Genomic DNA, 15202 nt, shown 5'->3' with positions numbered 1-15202 from the left:
AAAAACATTTAAACCGAACATTAGTCTGAAATAATCAGTATTTCTGTACAAACCAACCCTTCCCCTCCCTGCTTCTCCTCCCCACCTCTACCCCTTCCCCTCCTGATTCCAAGCTGCCTGGTCGAGGAGGTCTTCAGGCGATGCTTTATTGGGGGGGCGGGGGGGGGGGGGAACGTGCTCCAAGCCAGAAGCAAGATGTTGCTGCTGGGGTGCAGTGTGGCGATCCAGGACCACTGAGAGCCCTCTGCCACCAGTGTTCCTGGCTACCAGCTCCAGGGCCTCCTCCCATCCCTTCCATTTTGTGTGTTATTTGTTGGACAAAAACTCGGTGCCAACTATGTTCTTGGTGCTTAGTGGGCTTTTTGCTGCTGGTGAATCTCCCTCGTGCCTCCCACAACAGCCAAACAAGCACATACCACAGCCACACACTCAGTGCCTCTGAGATCCCTCCCTTTGTGTCTTCTCTTCTGCGCATGTCATGGTGACCCTTGACCTCCAAAATCGCAGGAATGGAGTGTTGCCATGCCATTGTTAAGGACGGTCACACTTTACGGCAGAAGGTCAGAAAAATTTAACGCTACCACCCATTTGATATTGCTCGTGGTACTGCCCATTTTCAAAAATGTAAACGAGGTGTTTTGAGAATGGGCGAGAAGCCAGCGACCTGAAAACCTTTTTTTTTTAAAAAACGCCCACGCCGGAAATAACATCCATTTTTTGGGCGGTAAGCTCAAAAGTGGAAGTCCTAGCCCTTTCTCGGAGTCATCCTTCAACACTTTGATCTTAGAGTTACCACCAGAAACCTGGTCATCTCAATTTACCTTTGATAATGCCAGTTCCACACTTCTGAACTGGCTTAACAGCCACTTAACTGGTATATGGAACACCATGCAATGTTATTTCAACTCCAAAGAACACAATCTGGGGCTACAACTCAACAGCTGTGCTCAAGGGAAACGAGATCAGGAATAGGTCTTTATCCAAACCCGGACATGAGAGATGCTCTTTTCAGATTAAGGCTAGGCACCACAACATAACTCTCTGACAGTCCCTCGGAGCAGAGGATGACTTGCTTCCACACTAAAAATGTGTTCTCAGGTGACTGATGAGTCAAATACAGGACCTACAGTCTCTGTCACAGGTGGGGCAGACGGTGGTTGAAGGAACGGGTGAGTGGGGTGCTTGGGTTGCCTGGGTTGCCATGCACTCCTTCCGCCATTTACGCTTGGCTTCAGCTTGCTCCCGGCGAAGAGACTCGAAGTGTTGGGTGCCTTCCTGGCTTTTCCGCCACTTGAGCGGTCTTGAGCCAGGGATTCCCAGGTGTCACTTTTTCAAGGAGGTTTTGAGGGTATCCTTGAAGAGTTTCCTCTGCCCACCTGGGGCTCGCTTGCCGTGTCCGGGTTCCAAGTGGAGTGCTTGTTTTGGGAGTCTCTAATCGGGCATGCGGATGATGTGGCCCGCCCAATGGAGTTGATCGAGCGTGGTCAATGCTTCGATGCTGGCCTGAGCGAGAACACTGACATTGGTGCGCCTATCCTGCCAATGGATTTGCAGGATCTTGCGGAGGCAGCGTTGGTGGTACTTCTCCAGTGCTTTGAGGTGCCTGCTGTACATAGTCCATGTCTCTGAAGCATATGGGAGGACGGGTATCACTACTGCTCTGTAGACCATGAGCTTGGTGCCCAGTTTGAAATCCTGGTCTTCAAACACACTCTTCCTCAGGCGACCAAAGGCTGCAATGGCACACTGAAGGCGTGGTCTGCGTGATCGATGTCTGCCCTTGTTGACAGTAGGCTCCTGAGGTATGGAAAATGGTCCATGTTGTCCAAGACCTCGTCGTGGATTTTGATAATTTGGGAGCAGTGCTGTGTGGGGGGCGCAGTTTGGTAGAGGACCTTTGTCTTAAGGATGTTTAGTGTAAGGCCCACGCTTCGGTAAAGTAGTTGATGATGGCTTGGAGTTTGGCCTCCGAATGTGCGCAGGCGCAATCGTTGTCTGCGTACTGCAATTCAATGACAGAGGATGGGACAACCTTGGATCTGGACCAGAGGCGGCGGAGGTTGAACAGTTTCCCGTTCTGTAGATTAGCTTCACTCCAGCAGGGAGCTTACGGAGGGCGAAATGGGAGCACTGCAGCAAGGAAGATCGAGAAGAGAGTTGGTGCGATGACATAGCCTTGCTTGACCCCGGTTCGAACGAGAATTGGGCCTGCAGTGGATCTGTTGGTCAGGATCACGGCTTGGATGTCATCGTGAAGTAGGTGGAGGATGGTGACACACTTGAGGGCAGCTCAATTTGAGGAGGACACTTCATAATTTTTCACGGTTGACAGTGTCGAAGGTCAAAGAAGGCCATGTAAAGGGATTGGTGCTGTTACCTGCATTTCTCTTGGATTTGCCGTGTGGTGAAGATCATGTTCATTGTGCCCCTTAGTGGGTGGAATCCGCATTGCGACTCTGGAAGGAGCTCTTCAACCACAGGGAGAAGACGGTTGAGGAGGATTCTTGCTATGACTTTTCCTGTAATTACCACAAACAGACTTATCGCCTTTCTTGAAGAACAATATGGGCCATACCAATCCACAAATCACAGATGAGATCAGGAAAAAGCCAACACTAATGTAAAAAAAAAAAAGGCTCCAAGGAGTGGATTGTGATTTGATACAAATATGGTTCGCTAATGTCCTGTAGGAAAGGGAACCAGTCACCTTTACCCAGTCTGGAGTACACATGACTCCAGTCTTGTGCTATATGGTTGACTCTGAAATAGTCAAGCATGCCACCCAATTGAACAATCACAATGGCCCGTAATTTGTAGTCAGTGAGGAAGCAAAGACGTTCGCCGCTGGCCTCGATCTAGCGATCTCTGTGGCGAGATGTTTGGCTTTTCTGACAATCAGTTGAGATCAGTGTAAGTTAATGGGGAATCCCGAACGCGAGCTGCTGTAACGTCAACAAGCTGTCTGAGCAGCCAATCACAATGCAGAATTGTCAAAGACCAGGAACCAGGAAGTGAGTAAGCTGCTTCGATTCTAACCTTTTAAAAATGCTAGAGGACAAACAAAGATTGGGCTCTCACATGGGGAAAAGGCAAATCTGAAATAAAGATGAACAATTTTTTTTAAATGAAGAGAAAGTTTCTTATACATTTTTTTTTAATTGAAGTGGGCAAATTTGACACTCCACAAAATTAAAATGAGTTTTTCAGGGCCATAAGGTTTGTTTCACAGTCAATGCGGTGTTAAAACCCGTACACCTAATCCAACACGGTATGACTTTTAATGGGGTATTTACCAGCATCATTGCTGTGGAAAAGCCCAAGCTTTCATCAGTTTCACTGATTTCCCTGATTACAGGCTATGGACAGAGGGGGTACAGTGAAGCCAGTGTCGGAGCAGTGAATGACTGACTGCAACTTCAGGATTCCCCGTTAGGATGCCCATGCGCTAAACCCGGACGTTGTCGTCAGTTTTAAAGGGGAAATAACAGCAAACAAAGCCTATGTTTCTCAAGGCAACAACTGCAGGCTTATCATAATCTAAATCACATAGAACAAAGTTGAAATTGGTGAATCATCTTATTAACAGGATCGGGAAGTATAGCAAATAGTAGCACCATTGAAGGGGTCTGTTGCCAGATGCATCCTCAAAAGAGACAGATGTGAGCTGAGTAAAGCTGAGAAAGCAAGTTTTTACAATGGACTCCCTTAAGAAAAGCAGAGTATTTTTTTTAAATGGTCAGAGTTGGTGAAATGTTGTTCAGAGGGACCTGGGTGTCCTTGTACACTAATCACTGACAGTTAATATACAGGTACAGCAAGCAATTAAGAAAGCAAATGGTGCGTTGTCCTTTATTACAAGAGGATATGAGTACAGATACAAATTCCCAAATCCGAAATTCTAAAAAACAGAATTGCCCTAAAACCGGACATTATGCAGATCACAGGAGTCGTCCGGAATCCAGAAATATTTCCCGAAAACCTTTGACTTGACTTTTTTTTTAATATACAACTCATGATGCAAGGAGTCATCCGGAATTCGGAAATCTGTTCTGAAAATTTTTTTTATAAACGGCGCAATCATAGTCTTGCGATCGGTCTGAGCCTTTTGGGATGCCCCATGACCTCGGCCCACGTGCGACCCGAGCCTCGATCAGGCCCCACCCAACCTGACTCCATCGCTGTGGTGTTTTTCCCGATTTAAAGGTATTGTGAATTTGTGTTGTTTGTCATTGCAACCATTTCAAAAAGGCCAAGATACCCCAATGGGTAATACAGGTAGTGCAAAGAGGAAGCATTATTCATTGTCAATTGCCAAGAAAGTGGAGTTACTCCAGAGATTAGATAGAGGTGCTTCAGTGAGAAGACTGAATGAGGAATATGGTGTTGGAATCTCCACCATTTAGGATATAAAAAAAACCAGAAAGAACAGATCAGGAGGTTTTATGCAGAAAGTGACGTTCAGAATGAAATAAGTAAGAGAAAAACTGCATAAGCCTAAATATGATGAGTTGGATCGAGAATCGAGTGGTGGCGACAGAGGAGAAGTGAAAAGGTCCCTTTGTCTGGCCCAATGATGGTGCAACAAGCCAAGATATTCCATGCAGAACTGGAGATTGAAACTCCATGCGAGTACTCTTCAGGTTGACTGACCAAATTTAAAAAGCGTCATGGCATCAGGCAATTGAAAGTATGTGATGAAAAAGTCTCAGCAGATCATGAGGCAGGTGAAGGTTATATAGATGAGTTCGTTAAACTAATTGTTGATGAAAACCTTTCGGCTGAGCAAATCTATAATGCTGATGAGACAGCACTGTTTTGGTACTACATACCGAGAAAGACATTAGCAGCAGAAGAATCGCAGCCAGCAGGTGTAAAAGACGCCAAAGATAGACTGACTTTGCTTGCCTGTGCAAATGTGGCTGGAACACGTAAATGTAAGCTTATGGTCATCGGGAAAAGCCGGCCAAGATGTTTCAAGGGGGTGAGACTATTCCCAGTGCATTATTATGCTAATAAGAGAGCATGGGTATTCAGGGTCATCTTTCTGAACTGGTTTGAGAAGCATTTTGTTCCCCAGGTGCGTGCTCATTGCACAGCAGCTGGCCTTGAAGGAAACTGCAAAATATTCTTGCTGCTAGACAATTGCTCAGCACATCCTGATGCCGAGCTTCCGTAAAGGATAATGTCCATGGAATCTATTTACCTCCCAATGTAACATCACTGGTACAGCCAATGGACCAAGGAATTTTGAGATCGGTGTGTCTCTACAAAAACAAATTCATGAGGTGTTTGCTTAGTGCTGTGAATAGAGGCATGGAAATAACAGCATTCTCAAAAGGTTTCTCTATGAAGGTCACCATATGGGAAGCTGCGGATGCGTGGAATGAGGTAACTAGAGACACCTTGGCCAATGCTTGGCATAACCTTTGGCCAGCAACTATGTTTAGTGAAGAGGACGCCGATGCTGATGATGACTTAAGGCTTTCACGTGTCCAGGGAGAAAGAAATGATTGCTGAACTTTTAGCAAAAGGGCTGACATAAGAAATAGGAGCAGGAGTAGGCCATACAGCACCTCAAGCCTGCTCCGCCATTTAATACGATCATGGCTGATCCGATCATGGACTCGGGTCTATTTCCCTGCCCGCTCTCCATAACCCCTTATTCCCTTGTGACTTGTGAAGCTGTGTTAGAATTGAATGAAGACGATGTGACAGAAGTCATGGACATAGACAATGATGCTCCCGTTGTGCATGCAGTGACAGATGAAGAAATTGTGGGCATGGTTTTGCATCCAGAAGAAAAGGATGAAAGCAGTGAGGATGACGATGCTGATGTTGATAATCAAGTCAAAAAAGTGTCCATTGACAAAGTAATCAATCTTTGTCAAGAATTAATGAACACCCAAGAGCAACAAAACTGCATAAGTGAAGAGGAAATAATGCAGGTGTATAAAATTCGGGAAAAGTTTAACAAAAGCCCTTACTTAAACAATTAAAATGAGTCGATATGTTTCAACGGGTATTGCAGCAGAGTGCCCAAGCCCTACAGCCTGCAACTACACCAGCAATTTCCACATCCTATTGCTGGCCCATCTTCAGCCCCAGACATCATAGCTGAGCCCTCTACCTCAAGCACAACCTCCAGCCAATTGTAACCTGTACCTATTTCTGTGCAGCTTACTTACGAAGTGGATCGCAGGAAGGAAAAATATTATTCTTTATACCTGTACATTACAGGGTACCTGTATTCTGTTTCATACTTGTACTCTTTACCAAATAAAAACTTTTATTTGCTGTACCTGTATTGTTTACCAAATAAAAACCTTTATTTCTTTTATTTCATGCTTTGAGTACATTCCTTTTCATATTTTAAGTATATTTTAAGCTATACATACCTTTTCAAAGATAAATCCAGAAAAATATGCAAACCGGCGCGGCCCGGCCTCGAAGTTGCCGGATTCAGGCCGTCAGATTTTCTGCTCCAAAATACGGAAATACCCAAAACTAGGCCCAAGGGTTTCTGGATTCGGGACATCAGATTGTCTCCGATATCTGGAAATACCCGAAAATCGTCCACGAGGTTGCTGGACGCCAGATTTTCTTCTCTGAAATCCGGAAGTACCCGAAATCCGGCCCGGGGTTTCCGGATTCAGGACGTCGGATTTCTTCTCTGTAATCCGGAAAACCCCAAAAACCGGAACAGCCTTGGTCCCGAGGTTTCCGGATTCGGGACATTATGCCTGTATGAGTAAAGACGTCTTACTGAATTATATAGGGCCCTGGTGAGACCGCATCTGGAGTATTATGTACACTTTTGGTCTCCTTCCCTAAGGAACGATACACTTGCCATTGAGGGAGTGCAATGAAGGTTCACCAGACTGATTCCTGGGATAGGAGGATTTTCATACAAGGAGGTTGAGTAGACTAGGCCTATAGTTTCCACACGCGCCTAGAACGGCGCAGTCCCGACCTGGACGCCCGTTTTTCGCGCCACAAAGTGCGCCTAAAAAAAACCTCAGTATTCTCCACCTCCCTGCAGGTTCTCTGGCCCTCGGCGCAGCGCAGCATGAGCTGTGGGGGGGCGGAGCCAGGTCCCTGCGCTGAAAACAGTGCCGGGACCTCTGCACATGCGCGCTACAGTGGGCACGCAAGTGCAGTAGCTCCAGGCGCCGAACTGTGTGGGAGGGGCCCGAAGCACGCAGCCCCTAGCCCTGGCCGAATGGCCTCACTGGGGCTGCGTGAATAAGGCTCCTCCCACGGCCAGCTCCGGCTTCCCCCACCCCCCTCCGGACCAGACCTGACACCCGCTCCCCACCCACCCCCCCCCGCCCCTCCGGACCAGACCAGACACCCGCTCCCCCCCTGCCTCTGGACCAAACCCGACACCCGCTCCCCGCTCCCCCCCTGCCTCCGGACCAGACACGACACCCGCTCCCCCCCCCCCCGCGCTCCTGTTCCCACTCCGCCCTCCCCCCCGACTGGACCCGACCCGAGCTCCTGTTCCCGCTCCGCCCTCCCCTCCCCGACTGGACCCGACCCGAGCTCCTGTTCCCGCTCCACCCTCCCCTCCCCGACTGGACCCGACCCGAGCTCCTGTTCCCGCTCCACCCTCCCCTCCCCGACTGGACCCGACCCGAGCTCCTGTTCCCGCTCCGCCCTCCCCCCCGACTGGACCTGACCCGAGCTCCTGTTCCCGCTCCGCCCTCCCCCCCGACTGGACCCGACCCGAGCTCCTGTTCCCGCTCCGCCCTCCCCACCGACTGGACCCGACCCGAGCTCCTGTTCCCGCTCCGCCCTCCCCCCCGACTGGACCCGACCCGAGCTCCTGTTCCCGCTCCGCCCTCCCCCCCGACTGGACCCGACCCGAGCTCCTGTTCCCGCTCCGCCCTCCCCCCCTATGGACCTGACCCGACCCGTGCTCCTGTTCCCGCTCCGCCCCCCCCCCCCCACCCGACTGGACCTGACCCGCGCTCCTGTTCCCACTCCCCGCCCCCCCCGACTGGACCCGACCCGCGCACCCCCCCCCCCCCCCCTCCCGGACTGGATCTGACCTGACCTTCCCCCCACCCCCCGACCCGACTCCCGTTTCCGGACTGGATCCGATCCGACCTCCCGCTCTTTTCCCCTCCCCCCCCTCCCCACCCCCCCCCCCCCGACCCGAACCGACCCGACCCGACCCGACCCGACCCAACGTCACCTACCTGTAAATCTGTTGCTGGGGACGGGCCATTCAGCCTTCGGTCCCAAAAGGCCTGCCTGAAGCACTTTCACACAGGTAGGAAGATGGTTTATTTAATCTTTTCTTTGCTTATAAATGTTTATTCAGGTTGGATTTATTTGTATAATATTTGTATAAGTATAAATAAGGATTTATTATAGAATTTAATGACTTCCCTTCCCCCCCCCACCTCGTTCTGGACGCCTAATTTGTAACCTGCGCCTGATTATTTAATGTGTAGAAAAGGTTTTTTCAGTTCTACAAAAATCTTCACTTGCTCCATTCTACTTTAGTTTGGAGTACATTTTCACTGTGGAAACTTTCAAATCAGGCGTCATTGGCCGGACACGCCCCCTTTTGAAGAAAACAATTCTGTTCCAAAGTAGAACTGTTCTACCTGACTAGAACTGCAGAAAAAAAAATGTGGAGAATTGCGATTTCTAAGATAGTCCGTTCTCCACCAGTTGCTCCTAAAAATCAGGCGCAAATCATGTGGAAACTTGGGCCCATAGTCTCTAGAGCTTAGAAGAATAAGAGGGGATCTCATTGAAACATACAAAATTCTTACAGGGCTTGACCGGGTAGATGCAGGGAGGACGTTTCCTCTGGCTGGGGAGTTTAGAACCAGGGGTCGGCCATTTAGGACTGAGATGAGAAGAAACTTCCTCGCTCAGAGGACGGCGAATCTTTTGGAATTCTTTACCCCAGAGGGTTGTGGAGGCTCAGTTGTTGAGTATATTCAAGAGAGATCTATAGATTTTTGGCTAGTAAAGTAATTAAGGGATATGGGGATAGTGCAGGAAAGTGGAGTTGAGGTAGAAGATCAGCCATGATCTTATTGAATGGCGAAGCAGGCTTGAGGAACCGAATGGCCTACTCCTGCTCCTAATTCTTATGTTCTTAACAACATGTAGGAAGCTGTGAAGACTGATTTTGACATTAATGTTCCAGATCATACACCAAGGAGATTGCAGCAGCTCCTGCAACTGCATCAGCCTCTGCTCCCCTCGTGAGGATATGCCCTTCTACAAGACAGTAGATAGGCTTTGATAGCTTGCTCTGAGTGGCTGTCCTTGCAGTAGACTTTCCGTCTTGGATGCAATTGGCAATCTCGACGCAAATTGCGCTAATTTTACAAAGAGAAGTTCTGGTTCAAGTTTCCGCTCAAACTTATTTGCATAATCACAAACATAAAATTGTCTATGAACCAGTGCAATCGGGCAGCATATCAGAAGATAAATATTTTTTTTTCTTGCATTAGAATATATCCCTTGATGTATTTAAGAGTGGTAACCTGGTGCAGGTTTATTAATACAGCTGAAAATGGGTTTATCTAAAAAAAACAAGCATTTTTAATAAGTGTCTAATCCTCCAAATGTGAGTAACCCGATTTTAAATGATTGAAAATGACTAAAAAATACTATAAAGAACCTTTTAATAGTTTTATTGATGCACAATGGTCAGTTTCTTAGTAAATGAAATATTGTTTAATATTTAAAAGCTTTTAAAAGGCACCTATTAGGGTCTTTGCATCTTTAAAAAGCTTAATTGTAAGAGCTTCCTTGAAGGCAAATGGGTTCATAGAAACATAGAAAATAGGTGCAGGAGTAGGCCATTCAGCCCTTTGAGCCTGCACCGCCATTCAATGAGTTCATGGCTGAACATGCAACTTCAGTACCCCATTCCTGCTTTCTCGCCATACCCCTTGATCCCCCTAGTAGTAAGGACTACATCTAACTCCTTTTTGAATATATTTAGTGAATTGGCCTCAACAACTTTCTGTGGTAGAGAATTCCACAGGTTCACAACTCTCTGGGTGAAGAAGTTTCTCCTCATCTCGGTCCTAAATGACTTACCCCTTATCCTTAGACTGTGACCCCTGGTTCTGGACTTCCCCAACATCGGGAACATTCTTCCTGCATCTAAGCTGTCTAAACCCATCATAATTTTAAACGTTTCTATGAGATCCCCTCTCATTGTTCTGAACTCCAGTGAATACAAGCCCAGTTAGCAGAAACTCGGTATGGTGATTATTTCGATCTGGGGGTGTGGCCAGTTTTGGGATGGGTCCAGCTTCCAGGGGAGTTTTTTTAAAAACCACTCAAAAGATCGCGGAAGATTGATTTGCGCTGGACGTAACTTGCGCTTGAAATTCCGCAATCTTTTGCGCTGGTTTGGCCAATTTCAGGTGAATTGCGTTAGAAATACCAGCGTAACCTAGCAGAAACTCTACCCCTGCATGGGTCAGTGGAACATACCCCTAAGCTAGAGACTGATGCTGATTCATCAAGGCTGCTTTTAATTACAGACAGTGGGCTTATTGCTTTCTCAGAAATAAATAGAAGAATTAACTTGCATTTACCACATCACCTTTCACAACTTCAGAATGCACCAAAGCGTTTCGCAGCCAATGAAGTATTTCAGAATTGTTGTCACTGTTGACAGCAGTCAATTTGCTCACAGCAAGGTCCCACAAACAGCAAAAAATAAATGACCAGCTGATCCATTTTTAGTGGTATGGGCTGAGGAATAAATATTAGCCAGGACACTGCGAGAACCTCCCTGCTCTTCTTCAAATATTATTGTGTGATCTTTTATGTCTAACCGAGATCGAGATTTAACATCTCATTCCAAAGATACTATCTCTAACTGTGCAGCACTCCCTCAGTACTGCACGAGTGTCAGCCCATATCAGATGCTCCAACCTCGAATGGGGTTTGAACGCATCTCCTCCTTATTCAGGAGGTGAAAGTGTTATCAGTGAGCAAGGTTGACACCTACTAGTCATGGCCAAATTGGCTCCATGACCTCCTGCTCTGTCTGCTCTCCTGTTGCGATGCAGACATAAATTGCAATCATTTACCTATCCCAGAGATGCGAGAGAACACCAGTGGCAGTTTGGGTCCATAAAATGCGTGCAGCCCTTGGACAGTGTGGCAGCATACCACTCCAGGGAGCAACGCAAGCTGGTGCAAGAGGGGGACGGCAGTGAAGAGGGCGACTGGATTGGATGTCACCAAGGTCCAGGTCGGTGATTGGAGCGTGGGCAGGTACAACAGGAACGGCGAGGTCGGAGCGAAGGAGCAACGAGAGTTTGTAGAGCGATGTGATCGGCGCCCAGGAGAGGCGTGAGTTCAGGGCCCTGCAGAGGCAAGGGCCCTGGGGCAGCACAGGTCAGCCCACACTGCGACGTGTGCGTGCACTAGGTCTGTGCAGCAGAGCTGGTCTCCGGTCGTCTTGGTTAACCCTTGCCACTGGACCAAGACCTAGCTCTGTCAAGCCCGTGTGGTGGCTGGTGTGCAACGGTCTCCACACGTTAAAAAAATCCATGCACAGTCATCTTCCACCCTTCAACATGTAGTTCGAGACCTGGAATATCAGGTCCTTCTTTGAAACACCTGTGAACTCATCCCTTTCTAGTGTGGAAGCAAGTCATCCTCAATACGAGGGACTGCCTAAGAAGATGATGATCCCAGAAATACAGTAAATGCCACCTCAAATCAGGACTAGTAAATATTGCAAAAATAGTTAATAGGCATTCGTGAAACCAACACCAGAACATAAATAAATAATACATTACTTTTTCATAGATTGACAAGCTCAGAATAGCACCAAAATTGTCAGCTGCTGTTAGCACTATTGGCCACATTTTTCCATCCATTTTAACAGCAGCCTTCATGGACACAAGCAGCAGAAAGCATACCTCTGAATGTCCATATTTGAACATATTTTGCAATAGATATTTATATTTCCTGTTTTAAGGCAGAGATTTGACATTTTATATACTCATTTCATTTCCAGGCAGACCACCATGCTCTGAACTTTATAACACTCCCAGAGATCTGTTGCAATGAACCGGTCAGAACTGGAAACTAGTCAATAAATCAACAGAAGAGCCTGTTTGAACTCCCTCACAGGCTGGCTCAGACATACCAACCATTTCTTTGATCTGAGCACCAAAGAATGCACAAACCCACAGTCAGTTACAATTTCAAAATATGATAAAAATTTAAATATCTTTTGCCTTTTCATTCCTTATTTTGTAATCTGTAAAAGAAAGAAAGGCCAACTGTCATGTGCATTTCCATAATGAACCATCTTCTCAAGGGTTATTTATTTAATTTTAGGGCCAATCCTGCTTTCACAGAGGTCACTCACAATTCATAAAATGGATTCACACAGTTTATTTCAATTAACAGAGAGTTTCAGGGATAGCTATTTCTAGGCTGAGGCTTCTGTTAATGTTCACCATACTCTACAGATCTTTTTCCCGCTTCCTCCCCTCCCTGTGGAGACACTCGTACTAAGCTGTACTGATCAGAAGGTCCCAGGATTCATTCCCTGTCTATGGTAGGTGGGAATAGCAGGTAGGGAATTACATAACATAAGAATTAGGAGCAGGAGTCGGCCATTCAGCCCCTCAAGCCTGTTCCACCATTCAATAAGATCATGACTGATCTTCGACCTCAACTCCACCTTCCTGCCCTATTCCCATATCACTGATTCCTTTAGTGTCCAAAAACGTATCCATCTCAGTCTTGAATATACGCAACGACTGAGCATCCACAGCTGTCTGGAGTAGAGAATTCCAAAGATTCACAATCCTCTGAGTGAAGAAATTTTTCATCAGTCCTAAATAGCCTAAATACAATTAAACTTACCACCCCCACCCCCCCACGTTAAGGAAGGCACGGAGGGACAAGAGTCAAGGTACTCCAGTTGGTAAGTGTGCATAGGCAAAGATAGAATTTGGCTTGGTTGTGATGCCACTCTCTTCCTCAGCCCACCCACAATCAAATAGCCTACCAATAGTCAAGAGTGGCCACTGGGGAGATACCACAGGACAACAAGCACCCCCTGGTACTGTACTCCGGAACTGTATTTCAGCAAGATTCAGCACCTTTAGGACCAGGGGGGAAAACGATCACAAGAACAGTATATAATGTCATATTCTTCAGAGCTGGAACAGAACAATTACCAATATTATACCATCAGATCATTCAGTCGAACAAAAAAATAGTACAAACGTTACTTAGTCTATTTCTGGTAAGAATTCTATGCTAAGTTCACAAGACTACATACTTTGTATGATATGGAACCACCTCTGTTTCAAAGAATCTCCTCACACTGTGTCTTAATATATCATGCTCTTCAGAGAAGATTCTGCGAGTCCCAATGTCCATCAGATTCTTGGTGAAGGAGGTTTCTGGACGAGAAACTTTGTGGGTTTCATCACATTGCGTCTGTGTGCTATACAGTCTAAAAAAAAAAGGTTTGTATAAGAATTCTTACACTCAAATATTGTGAGTAATACATACAAAATGTTTATTATAATCAGCTTTGACGAACAATATTTCACTGTTGACTGGATAAATCCAGTGTTTCCATTGAAGTTTCCTCACCCCGTTGTTTTTGTTATTACTGAGATACAAAGGGACCTTGGAATGCTTGTCCACAGATCCCTGAAAGCAGCAGCCTAGGTGGATAAGTTAGTTAAGAAGGCATACGGAATGCTTGCCTTTATTAGCCGGGGCATAGAATATAAGAGCAGAGAGGTTATGCTTAAATTGTATAATATTTTGGTTAGGCCACAGCTGGAGTACTGCGTGCAGTTCTGGTCGACATATTATGGGAAGGATGTGATTGCACTGGAGAGGGTGCAGAGGAGATTTACTAGGATGCTGCCTGGAATGGAGAAGCTTAGTTATGAGGACAGATTGGATAGGCTGGGTTTGTTCTCATTGGAACAGAGGAGGTTGAGAGGAGACCTCATTGAGGTGTACAAAATATTGAGGGGCCTGGACACAGTAGATAGCAAGGGTCTATTTCCATTGGTGGAGGGGTCTATTACGAGGGAGCATAGTTTTAAGATGGTTGGTGGAAGGTTTAGAGGGAATTTGAGGGAGGGGCTTCTTTACACAGAGGGTTGTGAGGATCTGGAACTCACTGCCTGGAAGAGTGGTGGATGCAGAAACCCTCACCACTTTTAAGAGATGGTTGGATGGGCACTTAAAGTGCCGTAACCTGCAGGGTTACAGACCTAGAGCTGGTAATTGGGATTAGACTGGATGACCTTTTGTTGGACGGCGCAGATATAATGGTAAGTACTGTAGGGAATAGAATATGGCCAGGGTGATCTCCTGGACTAGTTTCGATCGCCTGGATGGGTCAGAGGGGAATTTTTCCAGATTTTCTCTCCCTAAATTGGCCTGGGTTTTTAAATCTGTTTTTTGCCTGTCCCAGGAGATCACATGGCTCCGGTTGGGGAGGAGTGTAGAATGTTTCAGTATCAGGGGTGTCGCAGTTGTGTGAGGCGGACTAGTTGGGCTGGGTACTCTTTCCGTCATTGCTCATAGGTTTATATGTAACCTTTAGGGTTGCTGACCAAGAGCTGTGCGGCTCTTTGTCGGCCGGACACGATGGGCCGGAATGGCCTCCTCCTACGCTGTAAATTTCTGTGCTTCTATACCAAGTCAAATTAGGAAGCACTGATTAGATTATGCTAACCTTGGATTTTAAAAGCCCGAAGATTAATGAGAGGAGGAAGGGGTTCCATAGTTTAGGGGCTTTGGGAAAAGTAGAAGTCTCAATTACAGGGGTGAGAATGCTGAAAATTATCTATTCAGTGGAAAAACTACTGTTCTTTGCAATGTCACAAAACTTTCACGGGACATGATTAATAAGCTGTCCCCCACTTTCAGTGTTTCATTCCAAGTAAATTTCTGTTTTCAATAGAAATACCAAGATGATAGCGGCGTGAGGGAGAGTTCAGCGCTATCATCAAAAATTATATAATAACTATTAGTCTAGACATTGATCAAATCAACCGGGTGAGAGTTGACAATACTGGTCGTTGGTTATAAAACATAGGTCTCAAACACCACGGCCTCGATTTTCACAGCGGGGGGCAGGAAGGATGCAGTGGAGCGAGATTGCAGGTGACAAACCCAGCAAGATCAGGGATGTGGAGGCCCTGCCAATCAT

The 15202-nt window shown here is 46.6% G+C and overlaps 1 protein-coding gene across 1 annotated transcript in view; it reads right to left on the bottom strand.

Annotated features, from left to right (window-relative positions):
- Positions 1-15202, bottom strand: part of kansl1l (KAT8 regulatory NSL complex subunit 1-like) — a 321460-nt gene that overhangs the window by 294485 nt on the left and 11773 nt on the right. Inside the window, exon 2 of the mRNA XM_070876272.1 lies at positions 13301-13477. Coding sequence (XP_070732373.1) covers positions 13301-13477 — 177 coding nt within the window. The remainder of the gene's footprint in view (positions 1-13300; positions 13478-15202) is intronic.

Source organism: Pristiophorus japonicus, chromosome 3 (genome assembly GCF_044704955.1).
Source record: "Pristiophorus japonicus isolate sPriJap1 chromosome 3, sPriJap1.hap1, whole genome shotgun sequence".
Taxonomy (NCBI): Eukaryota; Metazoa; Chordata; class Chondrichthyes; family Pristiophoridae; genus Pristiophorus; species Pristiophorus japonicus.
This window is presented reverse-complemented; position numbering and strand designations above follow the sequence as displayed.